The sequence below is a fragment of the Hemiscyllium ocellatum genome, chromosome 31, assembly GCF_020745735.1.
Source record: "Hemiscyllium ocellatum isolate sHemOce1 chromosome 31, sHemOce1.pat.X.cur, whole genome shotgun sequence".
In the NCBI taxonomy this organism is placed as follows: domain Eukaryota; kingdom Metazoa; phylum Chordata; class Chondrichthyes; order Orectolobiformes; family Hemiscylliidae; genus Hemiscyllium; species Hemiscyllium ocellatum.
In genome coordinates, this window is record NC_083431.1 from 13,924,702 (window position 1) to 13,952,461 (window position 27,760).

The 27,760-nt window shown below is 39.3% G+C and overlaps 1 protein-coding gene across 3 annotated transcripts; it reads left to right on the plus strand.

Annotated features, from left to right (window-relative positions):
- The first annotated feature begins 110 nt into the window (after positions 1-110).
- LOC132830451 (BTB/POZ domain-containing adapter for CUL3-mediated RhoA degradation protein 2) lies at positions 111-26,299 on the plus strand. Of its 3 annotated transcripts, none has more exons than XM_060848156.1 (7): positions 111-376; positions 14,217-14,541; positions 18,130-18,299; positions 20,184-20,273; positions 20,384-20,436; positions 21,665-21,860; positions 22,518-26,299. In XM_060848156.1, exons 2-7 carry the CDS (start codon positions 14,328-14,330, stop codon positions 22,752-22,754), a joined length of 960 nt encoding a protein of 319 aa, XP_060704139.1. In that variant the 5' UTR covers positions 111-376; positions 14,217-14,327; the 3' UTR covers positions 22,755-26,299. The 3 variants fall into 3 exon arrangements, with proteins under 3 accessions (XP_060704139.1, XP_060704138.1, XP_060704140.1); XM_060848155.1 differs by lacking the exon at positions 111-376 and adding an exon at positions 399-561; XM_060848157.1 differs by lacking the exon at positions 111-376 and adding an exon at positions 13,545-13,620.
- Positions 26,300-27,760: the final 1,461 nt, after the last annotated feature.

Consider the following 27,760-nt stretch of genomic DNA (forward strand, 5'->3'; position numbering starts at 1 on the left):
TCCAGAAGCCGCGCATGAGCAGTCCGAGGGGGTGGGACCATTCCAGAAGCCGCGCATGAGCAGTCCGAGGGGGTGGGACCATTCCAGAAGCCGCGCATGCTCAGTATCAAATCTCCGATTGTCTCTCAACGTAGTGTGGGCTCGTGCAACATTGTTTATTTTGATCTCTCTCACCAGACAGAGCGGATGAACTTTCATTTGCCTTATTTCGAAATTTTAGGAGACAGAAGGATTTTTTTTAAATGACTCACTTCATCACAACATAGAATAGCGCTTTAAGCAATCGAACCTCGCTCTTTTGTCATATTAAATGATAAGTTTACCGGCGGACCCGCTAAGAATGGCACGAATAATTTAACGTCGCTCGGGCTGTATTGTGAGTACAAAAAGACGGCGGGAAATATTTGTGCGCGTGTGCAGTGAGTCGGGTGCCGGCGGGGGAGGCCTGCGCAGTAAGACGGGTGCCGGCGGGGGTCGAAGTCACGTGCGACCACCCTCGCGCCGGAAGTGGAGGAGGAGCGGCGGCGGCGGTTTGGATGGTCGGCACGGTAACTCCTGCAGGTACTGGGCCTACTTCGGAGGGGGGTGGAGTGGATGGGTGGGGAGTGAATTACCTGACTAAAACAATCTAACTCGCTGTGGACGGTGTTGTGAGAACGCGAGTTCAGCAAAACAGACTGGGCGCACGTTGACAAAGGGATGGGCATGTCAGCAACCGTCTCAACAGAAGCGAGTTCACGTTCCTCATGGCAGCTGGAAGAAATGATCGTAGAGGTTGGCACTCTCTCGGGCTGACCGGAGACCTTTAACTGGGCTAGGCTATTGGTGTAGGGTGGAACTGGATATTCCCAAGGCTTTCAACACGTTCTCCCCTTGACCTCACCAATACTGCTGAGCATCCCCACTGTTTCTAAATGACCAGACTGTACTCACAATGTGGAGGTGCCAGTATTGGACTGGGGTGCACAGAGTTAAAAATTGCACATCAGGTTCCAAATAAATCTGGACTATAACCTGGTGTTGTGTGATTTTTAACTTTGTCCAGACTGTACTCAGCAACAGCAATTTCTATTAATGTTGGAAAGATGAAAAAAGCCTTCAGCTTTTGTTGCTTTCAGCCCCTTTGTTACTGGTTCCACTCCTCCTTAGTAATTGTCTGCAATTGAATCTGGCTGTTTCAAACATTAACATTCAATTTGATTTCAATAAAAGACCCCCAAACAAAGACTGCCTATTTCCACCCTTGAAACATAGCCTGACCCTGAAACAAATTCAAGTGTTTGTTATCTTCAGATATTCCAATGTGTCTCAGCTTCCCATGATTTACCCTTCAAAACTTGTCATTCTGCCATATGTTGTACCAAGTCCCCTTCAGTGTCCATTCTGCCCATTTGTCAAAATTGGATCCAATTAAGTGATATTACATTTTGAAGTTTTGATCCTTATTTTCAGATTTTGCCAGAGCTTTATCCTTCCTTATCTGATTTTGATCTTATTTGATTTATTTTTGTCTCATACCAAAGTAACAGTATTGTTTTGCATGCTAGCCAGACAAATCATACCTTATGTAAGTATATTAGGGTATAGAATAAAGCGAAGATGCAGAGAATGATCAACACTGATAGGTCTGCTCATAAATCTGGTAATAGCAGGGAAGAAGCTGGCCTTAAATCTGCTGTTATGTGTTTGAAACTTTTGCATCTTCTGTCCGATGGAAGAGATTATAACCAGAGTGGGAGGGGTCATAGATTATCTTGGCTGCTTTCCTGAATCAACGGAATTACAGACTTTGTCAATGTAAAGAAAGTAGATGTGTGTGATGGATTGTGGTGCGTTCACAACTCTAATTTTTTTGTGGTCTTGCGCAGGGCCCTACCAAGCTGTAAAGCATTCGATAAGATGTTTTCAATGGTGCATTCATAAAAAGTGGTAAAAGCTGTTGTGGACATGCTGAATTTCCTTAGCCTTCAGAGGAAGAAGAGGTACACCAGTCAAGTGGAATGGATGGACTAGGATAAATTGTTGGTGATATTTACTCCTAGGAGATTGAAGCTCTTGACTATCTCCCCTCAGCACCATTGGTACAGACAGGGGCATGTCCTTCACACTGCTTCCTGAAGTCAATGATCAGCTGTTTTGTTTTGCTGACATTGAGAGAGAGATTGTAGTCTTTATACCATGCCATTATGCTCTCTATCTCTTTCCTGTACTCCATTATTGTTTGAGATCCAACCCACTACAATTGTGTCAGCAAATTTGTAAATGGAGTTAGAGATGAATTTGGTCACACAGTCGTGTCAGCATTAGGAATATCGCAAGAGGCTGAGTATGCAGCTTTGTAGGGTACTGGTGTTGAGGATTATCATGGAGGTGATGTTGTTGCCCATCTTTACTGATTGTGATCTGTGGGTCAGGAAGCCAAGGATCCAATTGCAGAGGGTGAAGCAGAATTCTGGATCTGAGTTTTGAGATGTGGTTGGTTGGAATTATGGTGTTGAAGGTGGAGCTGAAGTCAACAAACAGGAGTCTGATGTACATGTCCTTGTTATCCACATGTTCCAAGCATGTGTAGGGCCAGGAAAATGGCATCTGCCGTGGGCCTGTTGCCGTGTGCAATTTCCTGCAGACTCTCTAATTCCCCAACATGTCTTTAATGTTCAAACTCTGGTCACTTGAATTTAATTCCTCTGTTGTTGGTGACTATGTCTTTACCAGTCTCATTCCCTTCCGAAAGATTTCTGTACTGCTATTTGTCTGTCTTTTAAGACACTTAAACCTACTGCTTTGATAAAGCTTTTGGTCATCTACCATCTCGTTCTTGTGGCTTGGCATCAAATTTTGGTTCTTGGCTCTCATATGAAATAAGTGCCTTGGAACATGTTACTGTGTTAAAGCCGTATGTAGACTTGGCAGGAAGGCAGCGATTCAGTAGAACTGCCTTGAATGGCTCTGCCTAACAGCCAAGACATATTGGTGTTTTTGTTTTAACCATCCCTGGCCAACTTCTATGGAGAAATTGTTAATTTAAAAACATGAAGAACACATATTCATTGACAATTTGGAGTCTGAAGGATGCCAAAAGGAAAAGGAGCAAGCAAACAGCAGTATGAAGGACACTCCCCCACAGCAGCAGTCTCTCCCGAACACCCAGGGGACCTGACAGACTCACAGGAATTGGCAGCAACGATGGCAAGACTTACCGTGAAGGTTGAGGCTGTGATCGAGGCGATCTGTGCCCAAGTCCAACCCATCATGTCCATGTTGCAGAAGCATGAAAGGGGAGCTCCAAGTCCTCAGGGAGTGGATAGAGGAGGTGGAGGGTTGAACCACAGGCTTGGAAGTGGCTATCGGGTCCTTGTCCGGACGGATGCAGGTACTGAAGCAGGAAGTGCAGGCCTTGCGTGATCAGGTCGACGACTTCAAAAATCGAAGTAGGAGGACGAATCTTTGGATTGTTGGGCTCTTGGAGGGTGAAGATGGTGAGTAGCCAGTCAGCTTCTTTGAAAACTGGCTGCCGCAGTTCCTGGGCCTTCAAATTGAATCTGGACGGCTGCACATTGAGAGGACCTATCAGGTGGCAGTGCGCAGGGCTGGGCCTGTACAGTGCCCCAGCACAGGTACAAGCATAGAAGCCTCCAGATTACTGGGGAAAGAAAACACAAGGGGTCAAAGATCATGTTTTTCCAGGACTTCTCAGCTGCTATAATTCGAGAAAGGAAATCCTTCGATGAAGTTTAAAAAAAAAGGCTGAGGAACCTGGGCATCCAGTACTCCATGAAGTACCCCACGGTGCTCCGTTTCAGCCACACAGACTCAGTTTATATGTTTGACTGCGGATAAAGCCAAGAACTTTGTAGACACGTTAAAATTATCCAATTAGTCTAAAGAATTACGGTTAATGTTCATCCTGTTTTCCTTCTATCCCTGTGTTTTCCCTTTCCCTTTTTTGTTTCCCTAATTTTTAAAAAATTCTTGGAATATGTTGTTCCTATTATATTTTTACAACTGGATTTTATCACAAAATTTTGTGGGTGCCTTTTGTTGTTTTCCCTCTTTTTTTTTTATTCTTTTAGTCACAAGTAGGGGTGATATGGAACCGTGGATAGATGGAGTGCTTATCCTGACTTTGTCGACTTTTGTTGACTTAAGGGTCATCTCCTTGTTTATTTACTTTTTTTTGCCTAAGGCTGTGGCACAGTCCGGGCCTGAAGGAGCTGTGCAGGTGGGGATGGCTAGGGCAAGTGCCCCTGTCGGCAGGGGGGAAGAGTCTCCTGTTCAAGATTTTATGGTTGGTCCCTTTGTAATTTTTTGGTAGCAATCGTTGTTTGTAGTTAGGATAGGGTATTTTTGTATACACAATTTTGTGACTCTGAGTCTCCATTGACCTGTGCTCGGCACATTGCAAGCAGGGTTCTCCTCGGGGGTTCAAGGATCTTTGAAAGGGGATATGGCTAAGTGTCATGTTAAATGGTGCACCTGGAACATCAAGGGAAGTCATTCGCCTGTTAAAAGGAAAAAAAAGTGCTAGCTTTAAGAGGAAAAGTCTTGATATCATCTGTTGCAGGAAACCCATCTTGATAATGGGGGCCATCTGAAGTTACAACGGAGGATTATGATCGGGTATTCTTTTCATTCTTTACTACTAAAAGTAGGGAAGTGGTTGTACTTATCCAAAAAAATCTTCCATTCACATTATTAGAGTAGGTGAAAGATGAGCAAGGATAGTTTGTGATACTTAAGGCCTAATACATGGGGAGAAATATAGCATTTTAAATGTCTACTGTACTCTGGTGCATCCCCTCAAATTTTTGATTATTTCCTTTTCTAAGTTGAGTACCTTTGGAACACGGCACATTATTATGGGGGGGATTTCAATGGTCCTTTGGATCAGACAGTGGACAGGATACCTTGTGGGCCCTCAACTATTTCTTCACAGGTCAAGCAGGTGGCTGATTTATGGGAGGAGTTGGAGCTGGTGGACATTTTGGATGTCTTCACTCTACCGGCTGGGATTTCATCTTTTTTTCAAACTCACATAAATGTCTCACAAGGAGTGATATTTTTTGGCTCCCTCGACCCTTCTGGATTCAATTATGGGTTGTAAAATTGGGAATATAGATATCTCTGATCACACAACGGTATATTTGGAGGTTAAGGCCAAGAGTGAGTGGCTAGGTTTGCGGCACTGGCATCTGGATCCTTTTCTTCTTAAGGATTCCAAATTTGTGGAATACCTTTTGAGGGAATTTCAGGACGACTTGACTATCAACTTGACCACAGCAAATAGTCCATCTATGCTATGGGAGACCGCTAAGGCCTCTGCTAGGGGATTAGCTATTTCCTATTCAGCTAGCCAGAAATGACCGAAGGGAGAACAGCAACATCTACTTGAGACGTGGCTGAAAGCTGCTGAGATGGCACATTTTGTGAGGCCTTTGGTAACCAAGCTACAGCAGATCACAGCCCTTTGGGCTGCCTTGAATTCAATATTTACACAAATCGCAAAGTTAAACAAAGGCTGCTCGAGTATGGGGATAGGCTAGGGAAGTATTTAACATATGTCTAGGAAAAAGCGTGCTCCTTAATCCATTACTGCAGTTAGAGACTGTATGTAAGGACCCCCGCGCAATGTCAAAAGGATTAATGAGTCTTTTTGGTCTAAGGTTGCGAGGATAGGAGAGCCAAGATGGAAGCTCTTTTTTTTTTAAGAGCCTGGACCTCTCTGGGGGCAACCCTGGAACAGGCCTCCCTCCTTAATGCCCCCTTGACGGTTCAGGAAATACAGGAGGCAGCTAGGCAACTTCACAGTGGGAAAGCACCTGGCCATGATGGTATCCCGGGTGAGTTTTACAAGGAGTTCATAGGGATTCTGTCAGGGTCGATGCTGGAAATGTACAATCGCTCCTATATGCATGATTGCCTACCACCATCTTTGGGAGAAGCTAATATTTCCTTCATTCTTAAGAAAGGAAGGGTTCCTGAGGATTGTGCCTCATTCAGGCCCATCTTTCTATTAAATTTAGGTTTTAAGTTTCTGTCTAAGAGTTTGGTGCTAGGATTGGAAGAAGGTGTTTCCCCATATTGCCAAAGAGGGCCAGGTAGTTTTTATAAGGGGCTGTAGGTCTTGTAATAATATTAGAAGGTTGCTGAATGTGATCCAAGCATGTCAGCAGCAATCGATCCAGGGGTTGGTGAGTTCCTTAGCTGCAGAGAAAGCATTTGACCAATTGGACTAGCAATACCTCTTTTATGTCTGTGAGTGGTTTGGGTTGGGTAGGGTCTTTGCTAGGTGGGCGGAGGTTTTATATTGCCACCCTCTAGCCACAGTCATAACCAATGGGGTGAAGTCTGGGAACTTTAGGATTGGCAGGGGTAGTCATCAAGGCTGCCACCTCTCACTTGTTGTTTATGTTGGTGATAGAGCAGCTGGCAAAGGTCATTCGTCAGAACGTCCACATAACCACACTGGAAGTGGGATCGAGGGAACACAAGATTACACTGTATGCGGATGATGTCCTTCTGTTTTTATCGCACCTGATGACCTCCATACTCCATCTGATACAATGTACTAATTCATTTGAGGCTTTTTCAGGATGTAAGGTCAAATTTGCAAAATTGGAGGCTATGCCTTTGGGGGACCTCAAGGAAATGCCAGTGGTTGAAGGTGACCCTAGGTTCCCCTTTAAGTGGTCAAGGGCGGGTTTCCAATACCGAGGTATCTTTATTACCTCCGTGTTTGATCAGTTATTTCGATCTAATTTTGCTCATCTGCTGAACAATATTTGGCAGGATCTTCAGAGATGGGAGGCTGTTCCAATTTTGTGGTTGGGCCGAATAGCCATTATTAAGATGAATGTCCTCCCTCGTCTGCTTTATCCTATGCGTATGCTCCCTATAATGTTTTCCAGGTCAACGTTGCAGAAATGTATTGGTTGGTTTCGTTCTTTCGTCCAACGTTGAGTGGCCCCTCATCAAACTCACTAAATTGCAGTTGCCTCAAGGATGGGGATGAGTTGATTTCCCAGAATCAGGAGATATCAGTTGAGTTCCCCGCTGTCCTTTGTGTGCAATTGGGAAGGTAACAATCCAGGCTCAATGTGGCTGGATATCGAGGTCTCCCAGGCAAAGTGCCGTCTTGTTAACCTGTTGCTCATGGATAAGATGAGGACAGTTACGGACCACTGCTGGAACCCCATTGTTATTAGTATAGTCAAGGCATGGAGAGCCATGCGTCAGAGTGAGGGTTGCTTATCCAAGACTTTGCTATTCGCTCCATAGTTGATATGCTGGGGTTTTGACCAGAGATGATGGATTCCGATTTCAAACTTTGGGCAGTGAGAGGAGTTTCCAATTTGGAAGACTTGTTTGAGGGTGAGATTATGATGTTTGTCGAGCAACCGAGCTGTATATACGGCTGCCCAGCAGAGATCTTTTTCATTTTCGTCAGCTTAGGGATTTCATTCAGAAGGAAACTACGCTTCTCACTAAGCCCGAGAAGCCCAAAATAGACAGGTTGTTGCTACATGCCACAAGCACCCTTTCGGTTAATGCCCTTTATTGCCTGCTGGATGGTAGGGCCTGGCAGGATATTAACCGGTTATGAGGGGTTTGGGAGCAAGAGCTAGGAGTGGAAATCTCTTCTGGAACTTGGGAGGACATGGGAGAACATGCGAAAGATCTCAGTTTGTAATAAGGCATGCAACTATGCAGTTAAAAGTTCTGCACAGAGTTTATTTGGCACTGGACTGTCTGGCCAAGTTTTAAAAAGGGGCATCTCCAATGTGCCTCGAATGTAAAATAAGTGTAGGTACTCTTACCCATTGCTTCTGGACATGCCACAGGCTGCATGTTTATTGGAGCTGTGGTGGGAGAGGTAGGGTATTGAGGACCCAATTATCTCCTCCTAGATCTACCGAATTTGTCATCTTGAAATGGGCATAGGAAGAAACTACTTAATATTCTTATTTACTGTGCACGGAAGAATATTCTGATGAATTGGGTGTCTGAGAGCCCGCTAAGCTGGCTTGGATGGCGGAAATGAATTATGTCACACATTCCCTTGGATCTTTTCACAAATACGGTGCACCACACAACAGGCAGTTTTATTTATAAGACATGGCAGCCCTTTTTGAGTTATTTGGACACAGATCTGTTTGGTATGTTAACTAGGGCGTTTGTTTAACCAGGGTGGTTAGGTTTGCTGAGCCCTGGAGCAGGAGGGGGGGCTCCTGAGTTAATACGGGTATATATACAACACTCCCGTTTTTTGTTTGGGAGCTTTGCACCGAGCATTGTTATTTTGTGTTCTTGTGTGTTGTTTTGTATTGTTAGTCACTTATTTATTGGTATTGTTTTGCACAGTGTTTGGTTTTGTTTTGTATTATAGGGTAGGTTAGTAGACAGTAGTTGTATTGTAATTTGTGGGGTTTTTTTGTTGTACTGGTATTTGTTAAATTTTCAATAACTGTATATTGTTGTAAAGTCAAAAGGTTTTTTCACTAATAAATGTATTTACACAAAATGTATTTAAATATAAGTTAACGTTATATATTGCATGATTTGGAGATGCCAGTGTTGGACTGGGGTGTACAAAGTTAAAAATCTCACAACACCAGGTTATAGTTCAACAGGTTTAATTGGAAGCACACTAGCTTTCAGAGCGACGCTCCTTCATCAGGTGATTGTGGAGGGCTCGATCATAACAGAATTTATAGCAAAAATTTGCAGTGTGATGTAACTGAAATTATACATTGAAAAATTGATTGTCTGTTAAGCCTTTCATCTGTTAGAATACAGTGATAGTTTCACTTCTTTCATATGTAAATCACAAAACCCTTTTTTTTAAAAGTTGCATTCTTGGGTTAGCTGTTAACAATATGTGATAGCTAGACAATATGTTAGCCCCCTGTGTTCTCTGTCTATGATCTGATGTTTAGATTGATTCTAATCTAAAAAGTGAGATAATGGAGTTTTACATAAATTCATGCAGTTTTTGAACTCAGAGTTCTACATGAATGTATGCAGTTTTTGAGCAAAGTGCAATGTAACTCTGCAAGTACAAATTCACCACACAAAATACGTGTGCATGTGGGTCTTTGGCTCTCTGTTTGTGTGTGTCTGTCTGGGGTGGGGATTGTGAGTGTGAGAAAGTGTGTGTGTGTGTGTGTGTGTGTGTGTGTGTGTGTATGTAGTGAGTGCAGAGTGTCCTAGGTCTGTGAGGGGGTGCATGTGGGAGTGTGTGGGGGCATCTGTGTGTGTGTGTGTGTGTGTGTATGTAGTGAGTGCAGAGTGTCCTAGGTCTGTGAGGGGGTGCATGTGGGAGTGTGTGGGGGCATCTGTGTGTAACTGTGTGTGTGTGTGTGTGTGTGTGTGTGTGTGTGTGTGTGTAGTGCAATGGTGATCACCTGTAATGTGACATGAACCCAAGTTCCGGTTGAGGCCCTCCCTATGGGTACCGAACTTAGCTATCAACCTCTGCTCGGCCACTTTCCTCTACTGCCTGTCTCGAAGTCCACCTTGGAGGATGGTCAGCCGAAGGTCTGAGGCTGAATGTCCTGGACTACTGAAGCATTCCCCAACTGGGAGGGAACCCTCCTATCTGTTGATTGTTTTATGGTGCCCATTCATCTGTTGTCGTAGCCTTTGCTTGGTTTCCCCAATGTACCATGCCTCTGGGCATCCTTGCCTGCAGTGTATAAGGTAGACAACGTTGGCTGAGTCACATGAGTACCTGCCATGTAAAAGGTGGGAGGTGTTCTCACGTGTAATAGTAGTATCTATGTCCACAATCTGACGCGTCTTGCAGCGTCCACCGTGACTGGGGTTGTATGGAGTTATCCTGAGTAGGAAAATATGAAATGGTAAAATGGCTAGAGTGAAATATTTGGCTTTTACTTTGCTTTGTTTCTATTAAGTACAGCACAAATTCCCACACCGGCTGAATTTTCAATCTCATGTTGTGAGCAATGAACTTAATGCGATCTGTTGAGATAATTGCTTTAATTTTGTTACCAATAGTTCTCCCTCAGATAATTTCGTAAGAACATTGACATTCTGCTGAAATTGATCATTCAGTGTTGAAACGTATTTCTACAATGATTAATGGTTTTGATAGTACTATTCTCAACTGTATTGATGTAGATTTTTTTCAGCTTAGAAAGATTCCATTTGGCTTATCACACCTGTGATTTATTCTATTACCTGTTTTCAGTTTTATCCCTCAGTCCATTGTGACACTATTGGCCCCTCTATGAAATATTTGATTTTATAGTTAACCACCAGGTAGCACCTTTCCAAGTACAGTTGAGTGTGGTGATTATTTCCATATAAATGAAATTATTAATTTCTCAAGTTTTGGACTGAAGTTGAAGACTGTGTAATGGTGGTGGATTTGGAAATCTGCAGCATATTTATTCTGTTCAAAAATGCAATTCGTTTAATTGGTGGTTTTGGTATTTTAACACACATTTTAATGTGCCAATAATGTAAAGTACGTTTTTATTAGAATTTTAAAAATTCACTTGTGTACTACCTTCTAGACAGTTAACATAATTAAAGTTACAGCAGCAGATGAGTATGTAACTTTCAATTTATTCATGACTGATTCATTCCTATTATGTATTTGAACTTAGAACTTTTGAATGCTTTAACTTAAAACTTGGCCTGAAGTATTACATAGATGCATAGTCATCGTACAAAAATCAACACAGTCCTTGGAGGGCAGTGACAGAAGTGACCAGAAGCTTAGTCAAAAATGTGGCTGAAGAAGGTGGTGGGTGAACAGGTTTGGGAACATGGAGATGTGACTGCGAGGAGATTTTCCAGTGGTGTGCTTCAGGGATGGGGTATGACATTAATGGTATTTTAATTGTATTGCTGAGATACATAATGAAAGCCATTGTTTATTTATGTACTTGGAGCACTGCTGTCATATGTTTATTGAGTTTAATTTGGTTTGATCAAAATAATGACATCTGAGACACTGGATTAGTATGTCAAAAGTAGGCATACAAAATGCTGCATTTTGTCAATAAACACATTATCTGGAAAAGTATCAGTGTCTAGTTTCATATTCCAATTGATTTGAGATCTGAGTAAAACTGTAGAGCTGGAGGAAGAAAGAGATAGGAAGTGGGAATGCCGGAAATTCAATGGCTGAAAATCCTGTAGATGTCAATATTAGATGGTACTGCAAATGGCAGATGTAAAGGGGACCACTACAAAATTCTGGACTGAGGTAAGAGGCAAAGGCAGTCCCAAACTGGCATTGCCATAAGTTCCAGCCTGAACTCAGTAGAACTCAGTTGCCCAACCCATAGATGAATCATGATGTATATGAAGGTGCTTCCTACAACTTGCCCTGTTGTAGCTAGCTGCCACTTACATAGACTGTGTTATGGATAATCACTCCAAAATTCATTGGCCATCCTGTAATTTTATGATGTACTCTGTTTAAAAAATTTGTGACCGTTCATCACCAAATGCATAAGTCCTCCAGAGCAGAGGAAAGGAATTGCTCATCAGTTGTAAATGGCTGACCCCAAATTCATCTTCCCCCAGGGGACATATTGACTTAACATCCACACTATCTGTTTGAGAATTTAATATATTTCAATTAGATCACTCATCGTTTCTTTAAGTTCCAGATGAAAGATTAGAGGAATTTAATGCCTGAGGTTTTTTTGGCCACAGTGGTTGCCCTTAAAAGTAAACAGGAGTTCGAAACTAAAAGACATCATTTTTTAGTGATACATTCAATTGTGAAGTCTCTCAGCGTCTTGTCCTGTGTTTAATCTAATGTTATATATTAAGATTTAGGAAGTCACATTGTTTCTACCAAATGCCATTAATGAGGCCTAATGCTGTTCATTCTGTACTGTAGAGGCAGTACAGGATATGCTTAGTTCAGATTTACAGAGTTGAACTAAAAGAATTGCAATATTTTAAACGTTCTTTTAAAAAAATTAACCTATTTTTCTAATCAACCTGTACAGAAATGTTAGTAGACGTCTCAAGAGCTTGAACTTGGATCTCCAAGTCTGGGCGCGGTAGGGACATTAACATGGCACAAGAGGGCTCTTTTAAAGTACAGGCACTACTGAGATATTTTACTGGTATGATTGCTTAAGTAAAAAATGTACAGTGATACTTTGTAGGAAGGAGCAGGTGCAGGGGTTCAAGCAGTGTTTACATTTGGTTAGTGTGATATGGTAGATCAAGGAAGGCTATGTTTTTCTGCCCAGTACTTTTTTAAAAGTCTACCCATTTATTTGCATCTTTGTCAGCCTTCTGTTGCGTGGGTGTAATTGAACGTTAATATTTCAAAGAGTGTATGAGGCTGTCATCAGCATGATTAAATATTTGTTTCAACCTTGAGAAATCTTGCTGAGCCGTCAGTCTGATTCAGCAATTCATTTAATAGGTGTGGAAGAACCTTACTCATTGTATTGCATGCAAAGTTCAGAATAAAAGTGTACTGTCCTCTTTTGTCCCTTTCCCATAACTTTGTTAGGTTTGTTTCCTTTCATGAATAATAAAGAATCCACATCCAGATATAAACTTATATATTCTCAGAAAATTTGATTCTGGAACATTACTGACATACCCAATGCTGTCCTCGATCTAAGAGGTAATTCAATAGTAAATAGAACCAAAACATTTGCTTGTTCAATGGCCCAAATGCTATCCAGCCATGAGTAGCGCCCCATGAAAAGTTAAATTTGACTTCGTTATTAGCAAGATTCAAACAAAAAAAACTGAAAACTTGTATTTGCCTTGAGTCTTTCATAAACTTAGAAAAATGCAGAATATTGGTACTTTTAAAGTAAACACACTTTAAAAGTATAATGTGACAGCCATTTGCACACATCAAACCCTCAGAAACAACAATCTGCCCACCACCTTAAGTATTCATTGCCTCCACCATTGGTGCACACTGAATACTGCATCTTGTAAAAAGCCATTTGGTTTACTGTGTTCTTTCAGGATGAAAATCAGCCATCGTTACCCAGTCTGATCTGTGAGGAGACTCAGTGTCACAGCAATGTATTTGATTCTTAGCTACCCTATAAAATAGCCAAGCAAATCATTCGTTTGTGTAAAATGTTTAAACTTGCAGGATTTCAAGAAGGTAGCTCGTCCTCTGTTTATAGAGGGGAATTACGGATAGACAATAGATGCACTGGCATCCATATCCTGAGAATCATTTTTAAAATATCCACAATAGTCAGCAAATCATTCAAGAAATTGATCTATGTCACCAGCAGCTTTAATTTGAAACTCAAGTCTTCCTAGCAACCATCTTACAAATTTAAAATTTGTCATTTGTTTGAATTGTGAAACTTAATTTCTAAAATTATACATTTTGTTTGTTTTTGTTACTGAATTGCTTTGTGTCCTCATTCATTACATTGATTTTTTTTATGGGAGAAAGTGAGGACTGCAGATGCTGGAGATCAGAGCTGAAAATGTGTTGCTGGAAAAGCACAGCAGGTCAGGCAGCATCCAAGGAGCAGGAGAATCGACGTTTCGGGCATGAGCCCTTCAGTTGAATTTTTTACACAAAGACAGGTCATCATTAATTACTGAATGTATGTTCAAAAGTGTTCCAAATGCTGAAAGGTAAACAAAACTAAAATTTACAGTTAGACATCTAATTGAGGAAATCTGGAAGCCCTCATAGTGTTGAAGACCATTGGTTTTCATAATGATCATCAGAACATAGAACATAGAAAAATACAGCGCAGTACAGGCCCTTCGGCCCTCGATGTTGCGCCGATCCAAGCCCACCTAACCTACACTAGCCCACTATCCTCCATATGCCTATCCAATGCCCATTTAAATACTCATAAAGAGGGAGAATCCACCACTGTTACTGGCAGGGCATTCCATGAACTCACGACTCGCTTAGTAAAGAATCTACCCCTAAAATCTGTCCCATACCCACCACCCCTTAATTTAAAGCTATACCCCCTCGTAATATCTGACTCCATTATTGGCCTGAATTATCCACTCCTTCCTTTATCTTACGTTTTAGTATTAGAATTGAAAACATTTCTTAAAGCATAGTCACCAGATTAATAATTTCAATAATATTCATGTCTCAAGTAATGATAGCTTTGATAACTTGTAATGCAACATATTTTCAGATTAAGTATAAAATACTGTTTGTTTCTAGTTATTCATGTGTTATAAAATAATTTTCCTTGTTTTTTCAGTGGTGCATATGTTAAGAGCATTTGTGAGTGTGGCCAGACCTTGGCTTGACGATCACGGCGGGACAGTTTAAGCCAACTGTGTGCAGAGTTACTATTTATCTACAGAGAGACATGTCTGGAGATACCTGCTTAACATCACTATACCCATCTTCTGGAGCCAAACCCAAAGCCCTCAGCTTTAAAGGAGGAAGCATGGGGAACAAATATGTCCGATTAAATGTTGGAGGCTCCCTGTACTATACCACTGTTCAGATTTTAACCAGACATGATACTATGCTAAAGGCAATGTTTAGTGGAAGAATGGAAGTGCTTACTGACAAAGAAGGTGAATATAATCTAACCACAAGTACCGGAAGTAACCAAGGGTTACAAAAAACAATTTTAGGTTTTCAGAGTTGTGATGCATATATTGATGTGTATTAATATACTGAAATCTTTCCTCACATTTGCCACAGTTTGGCAGGACTTGATGATCCCCAAATAAAAGTTCTTTAGAAATAATTAAAATTGGAGATGCATATAAGCAAAACCAGTTAACACTAATAATATGAATGCTGACCATCAATTTTACTCTTGGGAGTTCAGATAAAGCTGTGGCGCTCAACTTTTAAAGCAAATTGTATTGTATAATGTCTAATTATGATGTCCCCACTACCAACTGGCAGACTAATTACCTTAAACTCAGCAAATAGAGAGGCTGTCACTTGGCTTCAGGGATTTGCATTCATTAAATAAACAGATTTTATTTTTGAAACTGTAAACTTAATTTATTTTTGGAATTGTGCAATGTGTGGGTGTGATAAAAATCATGTCTAAAGGTGGGTCTCAGTAAACACAGCAAAATAAATTTACATACCTGTATTTTAATAATTATACATTTCCAAGACATGTTTTAAATTAGTACCACGTAGTTCTAATTGGATCATTTTCCTGAGATTGTTTGATTCAGGAAAAATTACACGTACTAATTTATAGCTATTACAAGTCTACCAGGTATTGTTGCATTGTCTAGTTGTCGTTTACTATTTTTGTACATTTAACATTTGAATGTTGTAATGCAGATGATAAATTCTTGAAGTCTGTATTGCACACAAAATAACTTCTCTGCGATGAGTGTGGGAACAAAAGGCTATTTTGTTAAATTGAGAAAATCGTTCAAGACCTAGATTCAAAGTGTAGCATACTGCCAGGTATGGAGAGAAGATGAACCAAATGACATTTAGCTGATGCCAACCTTGGATGCAAAATGCTCAGAGATTCATGGAAGCAGAGAAGACTGTGTGAGCAAGTTTTGAGATCTTATGATACACCAGAATACAAAATGACTTTGAACTTGCTGCATCCAGTTTTGTGACCTAATCTGGTAATTTTCCATTTTTTCCTACAAGAAAATTATATATAAACTCAAACGTTCAACATCATTTTGAAATGACATTCCTTCATGATCTTCTTGAAGGAGCTCTGATTTCGTCAGGTGATGCGACAAGTTTATTTGTAAATTATTGGAAAAAAGTTTTAAATATCTCCAATTTTAATCCTGGTTTCTTTGGATTATTATATTATTTAATGTTTCAGAGAATGCCTCTTTCTCTGTACATTGTCAATGCTTTCATTTTAAAATCCAGATCTGATCCTGTTTTCTTTTAATACAAATTATTTATTACAGTGTTAACGAGCTGCCAAAGTTCTCATGGGCTTTGTGGAGCAAAAGTAACTTCTATTAAAGTACTTCTTAAAGATGCATCTTATTTAATGTGATGAGACAATAACTTAATTGTACACATTTTACAGTTTAACTGTCACTACAGTGCAAATCTCTTAAATTCCTGTTTTGGTCCATCACTATCAATTCGATTGAAAGAAAGCGACACGACAGATATTGAAGGGACATGGTTTTGTTGAAAATAAATCTCTAACCAATGTGCAGTTTTAGGTTGTATCTAATGAAATCATAGTGTATATGTTTGACATGGCAACTAAATCACTGGACCAAATTAGTGTAACTCAATGTCTGAACTAGTTGAATTTTCAGGTAATTTTCAATGAAATTCCATATGGAATGCTTGTGGGATTAGAATTACAGAATATGGTAAACAACAAAAACAAATCAGAAATGGAAGAGTATGCCAGGAGTGGGGAGAGGAAGAGAGACAGACGGTGACTAATGGAATTCATATAAATCTATTCTTGGTTGCCTTATGATTCACACATCAGCAATCAAAACAAAGGAGCTCACTTCTTTATGGTGTTAAAAGATTTGACGAGGTAATAAGTGAGAGAGTGATGGCATTTATTGAACTCTGAACCACTTAAGAACAACAAACAGGTTTTAATGTAGATAATGTATCACTTTGCATCTTGGAATAGGAAATGTGACAAGACGCCCTTTAGCTAAAGTGAAAATGAATTTGGCTGAGTTGTATCTCTCAAATAGAAACAGTTGTACCTTCAAATAGCACAGTTCTTTGCTTAATAAATTGGGCTTATACTCTTTAGAGTTTAGGAGAATGAGAGGTGATCGCATCAAAACATAATTTATTCTGAAGGGGCTCTTCAGAATAGACATGAGAGGTTCTTCTCTCCACCTCTTCCACCCACCCCCATCAAACTGCAGTGTTGTGAGCACAGGAACAATCTCAGCATAATGAACTGATCATTTTGGACCGAGAAGAGAGCTTTCTTCACTCTGAGAGTTCTAAATCTTTGGGATTGTCTCTCCCAGAGCATTGTAGATGTCAGAAAGAATTGAAGAACATAGAGAGCAAACAGGAAGGAGGAATTGAGGAATAAGGATTAGCCAGGATTGTGTTGAATGGCAAAGTTGGTTTAAGGAGCCATATGTCTACTCCTCTTAATTTTTATATTCTCATATCTGGCATGCAGCAGTTATTGTTGTTTGAGAGAGAATTGTTGGTTGTGGTATAGAAGAGATATTTGCTCCTCTCTGAGTAATTCTAGATTATCTTTTGGTCTTTGAAGGACTTCCTCATTTTTGTATTGAACTGTCTTCCTGGTTCTGTCCTGAAATTCTGGAATATGGATTAAACTATAAACTTCATATGTAAGATTACTATCAACTGAGTCAGGTTGACTCAGTGATGGGTAGAATATAATTTAATAATACCAAGGCATCATCTTGAAGCTAAAGAAATTTGAACAATATGTTTCTAAATTCAATGTGCTCAAGATTTACTCATTGTTAAGGATTCGGAAGAAACCTTGGTGAGCTTTCTTGTAGAAATTAATAATGTATTTTTTTTTAAACTTTATTCATTGGATGTGGGATTACTAGCTTGGCTGGCACATTTTGCCCGTGCTTATTTGCCCTTGAGAAAGTGATGCTAAGTTGCCCCCTTGAACCAAACCACTGTATTGCAACTGATATAGGTAGACCGATTGCTTCAAGGGAGTTCCAAGATTTTGACCCAGGAATATTGAAGGAAAAGTGATACATCTCCAAGTCAGGATGCTGAGTACTTTGGAGGGGAGATTTGCACCTTCTAGTATTTCCTATGTACTTGTTGCTCTTGCCTTTAATATTGTACTGTTCTTAGATTTGAAAGGTGCTATATAAGGGCCTCAGAACTTCTGCAGCCCATCTTGTAAATAGTAACAGCCACATGTACTATGTGCGTTTGTGAATGTGCTGTCAATCAAGCAGACTGTATTGTCCTGGGTGTTGTCAGCTTCGGATGTGTTATGGGAGCTGCATTCATCCAGGCAAGTGGGAAGTATGTGAAAGTAAACAGATTTTGCATGGAGGGGTTTGAAGACTCAAATAGTCTTTTTAACCACAGAATCTTGTGTTAATTTAAGTAATTTAGAGGGGTACAGAATTTGATTCTGCATGGTGTGTAATCTTGCCTTGAATCACACCCCTCTACAATGGAATATTTGCTGTTTTTCCAAGCAGGTTGGATTCTTATTGACCGTTGTGGCAAACATTTTGGCACAGTTTTGAATTACCTGAGGGATGACTCGATTATCCTTCCAAAGAGTAGACGGGAAATTAAAGAACTGTTGGCAGAGGCTAAATATTATCTCATTCAGGGCCTGGTGGATATGTGTCAGACTGCATTGCAGGTAATTTGCAGCAGATACTCTCTCTTTAGCACAACACATTAGTTTTTCCAAAGATAATTTCCAAAGTTTTTTCAGTTGTGAAAGATAGGTGTAAAGTATATTACTACAGCATTGCTGTATTAGTAAACATCCTGTTGTCTCTGTCTTGATTAACATACTCTCTAATGGCAGCACAAGCATTAAACCCAAAATAAGAGTTGTACCTTGAATAGACCTCTGACAGAAAATCTAATTCTGCCAGACTATACCTTCAAAAGCCATGAGTACATTATCAGCTCTACACCCACCCCAGCCCACCAGCCTTAATCTTCCTTTGAATAACGAATATTATCTTTCCTATGATAAAGAGATCAAAGCTGCGTACAGTACTGCAGGTGTAGTCCAACCAATCATCTGTACTTTTGAAGCAAAATTTTCTGTTAGATTCTGACAGATTAGCCTCTGTCCTCAAATTGCTTTTGATAAAAGCTAATACCTCATTATTTTTCCTAATAGCTTGTTGCATTTACACATTAGCCATCAGTGACTTACTGACGACACCCAAGTCTCTTTGCACATCTACTCTTTCCAATCTCTCACCGTTTTAAAGAGTAGAATCATACAGCATGGAAACAGACCCTTCAGTTCAACCAGTTCACGCTTTACATGTTCCCTAACTAAACTAGTTTCACCTGTCTGCGCTTGGCCCATGTCCCTCCAAACCTTTCTTACTCGTGAAATAGTCTGCACCTCTGTTCTTCTATAAAAGTGTATAATGTTTCAATTTTTTCACATTATGTTCCATCTGCTATGTTCTTGCCCTATCATTAAAACTGTCCAAATCGTTCTGAAAATATTTTAGCTTTGTACCATCTGCAAACTTGAAAATATTGTGTCACAGCCAAATCATGGATATGGGTGAACAGCTGAGACCCAAGTACTGACCCTTCCTAGATTCTGCTAGTTACAGTCTGCCAACAAGACAATGACTTGTTTATTCTTAAAATTTTCCATCTGTTAGCCAATCTTTGATTTATGTTACCAAAATATCTCTAGTACTATGTTTTTTAATTTTGTTAATCAACTTCTTATGGCGGACCTTATCAAAAGCTTTCTGAAAATCTAAATGTACAACGTCCATTGACTGCACTTTATCAAGTTTGTTAGCAACATACTCAGAAAAATTAAGCTGGTTAAATACTGTTTTCTATTGGCCAATCAATTTTGACCATGCCCAAATAGACGATTTTTAAAATTCAACATCCTTTATGATAAATTCTAGTATTTTCACTAATGATGCAAGGCTGACTGGTTCCATTTTATCCCTTTCTCCTTTCTTAAATAGTGAGGTGACATTTGCAAGCTTCCACTCTGCAGGGATCATTCTAGAATCTGGAATACGGTTACCAGTGCATCGACATTCTGTAGTTACTTTGGTCAGTGCACTGGGCTGTACACTATCAAATTATCAACTGTCAGCCCATTAACTCCAGTACAGCTTTCTTACTAGTACTAATTTCCTTCAGCTCCTCATTCTCCCTAGTCACTTAGATCTCTAATCCTTTTTTCTTCCTGTATTTTCCTCACTGAAAACACATATGGAGCAGTGATTTAGCCTCTCTGCCCACTTCTTTATTCCCCAGTAAAAATTCAGCAAAATCTGTTTTAGTGGACCCATATTCATCTTAGCCAAACATTTTTGTTTTTATGTATCTGCAGAAACTTTTATAATTTTTTTGGCATTTATATTATATTCTTCATATCCTTATCAGTTTCTTAATTCTTGATTTTTATGTGTCATTTTTCTTTGCTTCTAAAGTACAATTGTGTGAAGAAAGATATGATTGCTTTCATTCACTGGTGACTTATTTCATAATCTGTATTTGTAATTTGATTTCTTTTTAGGAAAAGAATGAATGCTGTGAAGTTGCATGCACAATTCCCATGATCACCTCTCCTAAAGAGGAAGAACGACTAATTGAAACGTGTGCAAAGGTCACAACATTTTTGTGTTTTTTTTTGTAATGGAAGAGTTTTTCTTAGATTTGCCACTAATTCTCTATATCACTTAATAAAAGCTAACTGCCTTCATTCTTTACCAACAGCCTGTTGTGAAGCTGCTACATAACAGAAGCAACAACAAATATTCCTATACTAGGTACGATAATTTGCATTGGGCTACACCTTGTTGATGTATGTAACCTTACCAGCTTTTGGAGACTTATTAAAAAAAATTATTGCTTTGAATCATATCCATCTCGTATACAGTGCAATTTTCGAGATGCATAATGAAAGGTTGGGCAAGTTCATTGGGGAACAGGTGGAACCAGTGAGATTCTGTGTCAGGCGTAAGGTTTAATCTGCTCATCGTGAAGTACGTTGTTTGAAAAGATTAAGTTCTAATAATTTAGAAAGGGTGCATAACAGTAGGCAGTTACCTCACAGTTTCTCTAGTACCTGACTTTCCAATGGCTACCAGTGATATGCTTCACCAATCAGTTTAAGCCACATAACAATGAGTTTTGATGTGTGGTTCCAGAACAAAATATTTGGTAATTGTCCTCCAGTGTGCAAACAAATATTAGAAAAAGAGTGAACTTAAAATTTGACTTGATAAAAGACACTATACATTATTGCAAAGAACTGCACAATAGGCGTGGTCTTTTCCATATCCCGTTTCTTTTGTGTGAAAGAAATGCAAGTTGGATGAAATAAGTTATTGCCTTTGGTTGCTGGATGTCCAGGTGATGGTCTGTAGGCCACATGAAACCTGTAGCCCCTGATAGTTTGTTTCTTTTTTGTTTGAATCTTATGGGCTTGCAGGTTGGAGAAGGACTGTTCTTAATGCTGTTGCCTTATTGGTCAATAAATCCTAAATCAGATCAGATCTGTTTATATTCACAGTTTGAGATGTATCCAAGCTGACCGAAATTTGATTGAAACTTTGTATGAGTCCCAAGGGACTCTATGGAATGCCTCTGTCCAACTCTCATAAATATAAGTCCTGCAAAGCCTCCTGTTGTGTTCAAACGTGTCCAGTATACAACTGCATTTTGAAAAGTCTCTAAGCCCAAATGCACAAATGTTTAGGTAAATTCACCACGTCCACGATCATAATTTATGCGTTTTCTTCATTCCCTATTTCGAACTAAGCCAAATTTCAAACTTAAACTGATTCATAAGAGATGAGGTTTAGCATTATATATGAAACACCTGCTAAAATAGACTCACTTGAGTTATCGTAAATTAATGAATGTACAGTACTGTCAAATCAAGCCTTTGAAGATCTTGAAAAGCCTGTTATAACAAAATGCTTCACACAACTGTATATGTTCCTGTACTTTTGCTAGTGTACGCTGTTTAATCTAAGTCATTCTGTATCTCAGCAATTCTGATGACAATTTGTTGAAGAACATCGAGCTGTTCGACAAGTTATCCCTGCGATTTAATGGAAGAGTGCTTTTTATGAAGGATGTCTTGGGAGATGAGATCTGCTGCTGGTCATTTTATGGGCAGGGACGCAAACTTGCAGAGGTTTGCTGTACTTCCATCGTGTATGCAACAGAAAAGAAGCAAACCAAGGTACGTGAAAGGTGACCACCATTTTTTAAAAAACTGATATAAGAGTAAAATTCCTTTAGTAATTCTTGACTTTAAAAAGCGTTTCTTTTTTGTGCCTGGTCTCCTGATACAAAGTTATTTAAACTATGTCCAGTGGTACCCTGAAATGCCATCAGAATTTGGCAAGTCCTTTCTTTTGTACAGGATGGAGATCAAAGGAAGAATTTGAGTTGGCATTCAGCTGTAATCCCAGAAGAAGGAAGGAGAAAGAAAAGAGAATAGCAACATAATTATCCTGGGGACATTCTTGGACACATTCAAACTTCTCCCAAGCTTTGAACACATTCAAAACTAGCAGGCAGCATTTATAAAGCTTGGCAACAACGTTTAAGTCATCATCTTTGTCTTGGGATTGGCAGATTATATAGATACATTCATAGGATCTAGGGTATTTCAAAGCAGTCAAACATTGTCCCTTCACCTCTGCGACTTGGGTTCAACTCCATTTCAAGAAACTAAGGTGAATGCATTCCTTGTACTGAGTTTCCTGAAAAACATTAATTTGAAATGTTTCACCTTGTTAATTATAAGCATGAAAGGAAGATTACACGTTGACAATATGCCCGATTCACCACATAGCAACATTGTAATTGTTTACATTTTCTTCTAATTATATAGGTTGAATTTCCAGAAGCGCGAATTTATGAAGAGACATTAAATGTCTTGCTTTATGAAACTCCACGTGTACCTGATAACTTGTTGTTGGAAGCCACTAGTCGAACCTCTGGTCAGGGATCACACAGTGAAGATGAAGAGGCATTGGAAGTTAGAGATCGTGTGCGTCGAATACATGTGAAAAGATACAGCTCCTATGATGACAGACCTCTTGGACACCAGGCTGCCTATAGAGATTAACATTGTAATCAGATGGATAGGTGTGAACAGTATTTACATTTTAAAACACTTTTTATCAACTAATGATCATCAGATGTGTTATCATGAAACATGAAGGCAACTGATTGACTAAGGAAAAAAACCCTGCGCTTTCAAGGTTACTTTTCTTTCATTTGTTATAATGTTGATTTTTGTTTGTTTAAAAATAAGCCTTTGAACTGAAATGCTTGTGAATTAATTGGCCTTAACTCCATTATAGGTTGTCTTTCTATTGATCTTTAATGTAGTTTCAAAAATCTGATGCCAGTGCCATTGCATACTCCACAGAGGGAGGAAACAATCACAATGAGAATTTTCCTCACATGATTGCTACATGCCTTTTCCTTCAGACCATGAAGGCCTGGGATTGAGTGCACCTCTCCCCTTTTTTGTCACTGTTTTTGGCTTTGGACATTTAGAGGATTCATTCTTAAATATCAGAAGAGTACATTTTGAGTCGAAACCTGTCTGCTAATTTCATACTTGTTTTGCTCCTATTTCTGTTCAATATGGATCAAGATACTACAGTGCAATTACTTTCTGAACCATTGAGTGTGCCTTAGTTTACAACTCTTATGTTGATCATTCATTTCATTTTTTTCATTCATTCATTTTTATATTCAATGTTTTAGGAGTGCAGGAGGAGAAAACCGTTATAGTTACCATTCTTCTCCAAGAATAATCCTTCCACACCAACTATGTCAGCACCTTTATCATTTCAGACACCTAACATAACATTTGTAAAATGGTGCATTGCATATTGTTTGGGGGTGAGGTCTAGTCATAATCTATCTGAAATCCTCGTCTTTAATACCTTTATTTCCAAGTCTTAATGAACTATGATTCTGAACTCTTTAAGATGTGATGTTTGTTTGTTATTTGTGTTATGGTGAAATATATTTACATGGTGTTTTTTTTTAATGGAACCTCCAAGGAAATTTTTTAATAAGTAGCATTGGCAGTCTGGGAAGATAATGTGTTTTCTTATCATTTTAAAATAATGGAATTGGATTTGCATCTGAAAATTATGTTAACTGGACCAAAATGTTAAGTTTCTATTTTTGTATGTGTACACTGCCCATTGCTTGTCTTTGTGTGAACTTGAGACAATATATTTGACACTACAGTGCACTGTTTGCATCAGATAATGGTATGTTGGCTGAAACTGACTTTATGTAATGTTTGTGAAACTAACTGACCATTAGTCACATATGCATTATGTGAGTAATTCAAGTTAGACTTTCAATCTGAAAAATTTTATGGGCTTGTGACTTAGCTAAGATGCAAGTCAGGATTAGACTGTTTTCAGATTGTGGTAAGAGTATTTGCTTAATTCTTCCCTTTTCACTTACCCCTGCCCTGAAACACACCAGTTGTTGGCTGACTATAGAGTAGATTTGACAACAACTGAAGGTGTGATTAAGAATCTCGTCTGCACTCTTAAGTCTGAGGTTGAGCTCCTTTTGCCTTCATCTAAGCAAAATAACTTCCTTTCCATGTGGCTTTCTGCTTCACTAAGGACTGTTTCTAGGATGCACTTTCTTTCATTATAATACTTTATCATGTTATGCAATTTATGTCAGAAGAAAACTTACCCTCAAGGGAAATCCTCCTCATGGCTCAGACAAAACAGCTTCGAACTTTAATCCTAACCACCTTGAGGATGACCATACACAGTGAGGGCCATTGACAGGCCTACAGTAAACTAATTCACTGCCCTCATTAGGATGGTACTGCTGCATGTGATGCTAGTAATGGCCCCAGAGGTTCTCTGAGAGAGCAAGAAAACATAGGAGTTGAACATGAGCAATAGTCAACAACAGTCTGGAACGTTCTTGCTCCAGAAGGCAGGTTTTGTTTTAAAGTTGACATGCTGCAGGGTCACAACCTCCAGTCACACTTTTTAAGGATTGATGGCATACTTTTTGAAGCCCTGAAATGCTTTTAGCCATGAGCCTGAGTTTAACATCAGAGGCATATACTTACCCTAAATGTATACTGACCAGTCCTAACTAAGTTAAAAATCTCACAACACCAGATTATAGTCCAACAGGTTTAATTGGAAGCACACCAGCTTTTGGAGCAACGCTCCTTCATCAGGTGATTGTCGGGTGATGAAGGAGCGTCACTCCGAAAGCTAGTGTGCTTCCAATTAAATCTGTTGGACAATAACCTGGTGTTGTGATTTTTAACTTTGTACACCCCAGTCCAACACCGGCATCTCCAAATCAGTCCTAACTAGAGCGTGTGATGCAATTTTAGCAGAGGAAGAGCATATGCTTATCACCTGCAATTTTCAAACATTAGGTACACATTTTACACCTACTGAATTTCTAGCCTAGTGCCAAATACTATGTCATCTCAGTACTGTTGAACTGGCTGTACGGGCTTTTTTGTCAGCCATCATATCTGAGCGATAGTGTTGACTAAACTCAGTCACTCATCAACAGTGGTGCAAAATCTCCAAAGCTGTTTGTATTTCACTACTTCAGTCAAAATTGCTTGTGTGAGAAAGGATAAACAAATCATCTCAAAGATGTAAAAATTTATGCCAAAGTACCTGCTAAATTGCTTGACCACCATACTTTGACCCCCTCAAATGTAAAAATAAATGAGTGCATATCCAAGATGGGGAGTTTCGATTGTGTACAATCACAGGATAGAAGTAATTTCTTTAGAAAGGATAGTTTTTGTTTGCTTCAATGATAAATGATCTGGTATTATCACTTTTATTATAAATTGGTTTCAAAGTTTACATTTTGGTTTCCTAAGCAGCATGTAGATAGCTGTCACAATCCAATAAACAAATCTGGATTATCACTACATGTAACTGATCTCTAACTTCTGCAGTTCATTGGTCCTGTAGATGAAATATCCCAGTATTTCATAGTTGCAGCTGAAGAAGGTTTACATGCTAACCTAAACACCAGTTCTGCAGTATTTTACTTAATGAACTATATCAATGATGACATGCAGGATAAGAGAAGCAGTTGAGGAAAAGGGAACTTTTTAGAGTCAATATTGATTTTTGTCTTATAATTTGAATGCAAGTATATTGATGTCTACTTACATTTCAGTCCTGTGTGAATTTCCAAGTCTTTTTTTTAATGAGCTAATTTGCAAAATCTTCAAAAGACACAAATATTGCAGTGATTGAGGTGCTGCTTGCGTCTGTGAATATTGTAACATCAAATATTGCAATTAAGCTGTGAAATGGTTGTTTAAATTGTGGTTGCTGAAAGGCTTACAGTGAGCCCAGTTGATTAACTAACACTGGAGTACTCACCCACGAAACCACTGTGTAAATAAAACTGCTCAGAATTTTTGACACTGTGATGGATTTTTTTCCCCACAAAGTTGCTGTATCGCACATATTTAAAACAACCTGTAGGAACAACTATTTGTAAGGAATAATTTTCTGGAAGGGTACTTCTACTTTACACCAGAGTGTTGCTCCTTTTTAAATATTGTACTAAAAAATTAAATATTTACTAACATCAATAAAATGTGGTGTTGCTTGAGTGTAATATGTCTTTTAAATACAATTGTGATTATAATCTGTACCTTATGTAAATATTTCAACTGAATCCAAGTTATCAGCTTAATTCTGGATTAGGCATAATAAAGATAGCAAGATCATAAGACCATAAGACATAGGAGTGGAAGTAAGGCCATTTGGCCCATCGAGTCCACTCCGCCATTCAATCATGGCTGATGGGCATTTCAACTCCACTTATCATTTTTCAGCTTTAAGAATGTAAATAACGTGCATGTAAATTCATCCATGATGGTGAATGTAAATGCTGTCTAATGTCAAAAACAAATCATTTAGGTTGCAGACCATTAGAAGATTCTTCAATTTTGTTTCAAAATGTGTTAGGTACAACTTCAGCTGAGCACTGTCTACCAACATGAAAATTGTTGAAATTTTATCATTGGTATTGAATCCCTGTAATGTGGAAACAGGATGTAGGTTTGTATTTCAGATGTTTCATCAACGTCCTAAGTAACATCATCAGTGAAGCAAAAATGAGGACTGCAGATGCTGGAAATCAGAGTCTAGATTAGAGTGGTGCTGGAAAAGCATAGCAGGTCAGGCATCATCCAAGGAGCAGGAAAATCAACATTTCAGGCAAAAGCCCTTAATCAGGAATTTGCCCAAAGTCCATCACTGTCAAAAATTCTGAGCAGTTTTATTTACATAGTGGTATTTTTGGTTTTCCTGCTCCTTGGATGCTGCCTGACCTGTTGTGTTTTTCCAGCAGCACTCTAATTTAGGCCCCAACATCATCAGTGAGACTCTGGATGAAGCACTGGTGGCATGGCCTGCTTTCTATTTGTGTTTAGGTTCCTTGGGTTGGTGAATTTCCTGTGGTGACATTTACTGTTATTTTTCTCGGGGGGATGGTAAATGCGATCCAAGTTAATGTGTTTGTTGATAGAGTTCCGGTTGGAATGCCATGCTTCTAGGAATTCTCGTGTATGTCTCTGTTTGGCTTGTGCTAGGATGGATGTGTTGTCCCAGTTGAAGTGTCCTTCCTCATCCGTATGTAAGGATACTAGTGAGAGGGGGTCATGTCTTTTTGTGTCTAGTTGATGATAGTATCTTACATACAGATGAGGACACCATTTCGACTGGGACAACACTATCCTAGGACAAGCCAAACAGAGACACGCACGATAATTCCTAAAAGCATAGCATTCCAACCCGAACTCTAGTGACAGACACATTAACTTGGATCCCATTTACTACTCCCTAAGAAAAATGACATCCACACCCAAGGAAACCTAAACACAAAAGAAAGCAGGCCATGCCACCATTGCTTTATCTGGAGGTTCACTGATGATGTCACCTAGTAGTGTGACGAAAGGTCTGAAAATGAACTTTCCAGCTCAGTGAGCAAACCTCAACCTGAGCTTAAAAATCTTCTCAAAACGCACTAGTGTGGAAACAGGCCCTTCAACCCAACAAGTCCACACCGACCCCC

Bases quoted from the DNA above. Each gene is read 5' to 3' on its own strand.
- LOC132830451 (XM_060848156.1), top strand. From the start codon at position 14,328: ATGTCTGGAGATACCTGCTTAACATCACTATACCCATCTTCTGGAGCC. The intron at 18,300-20,183 runs GTAATTTGCAGC...ATTTCTTTTTAG, and splicing joins TGTGTCAGACTGCATTGCAG to GAAAAGAATGAATGCTGTGA. The intron at 21,861-22,517 runs GTACGTGAAAGG...CTAATTATATAG, and splicing joins CAGAAAAGAAGCAAACCAAG to GTTGAATTTCCAGAAGCGCG.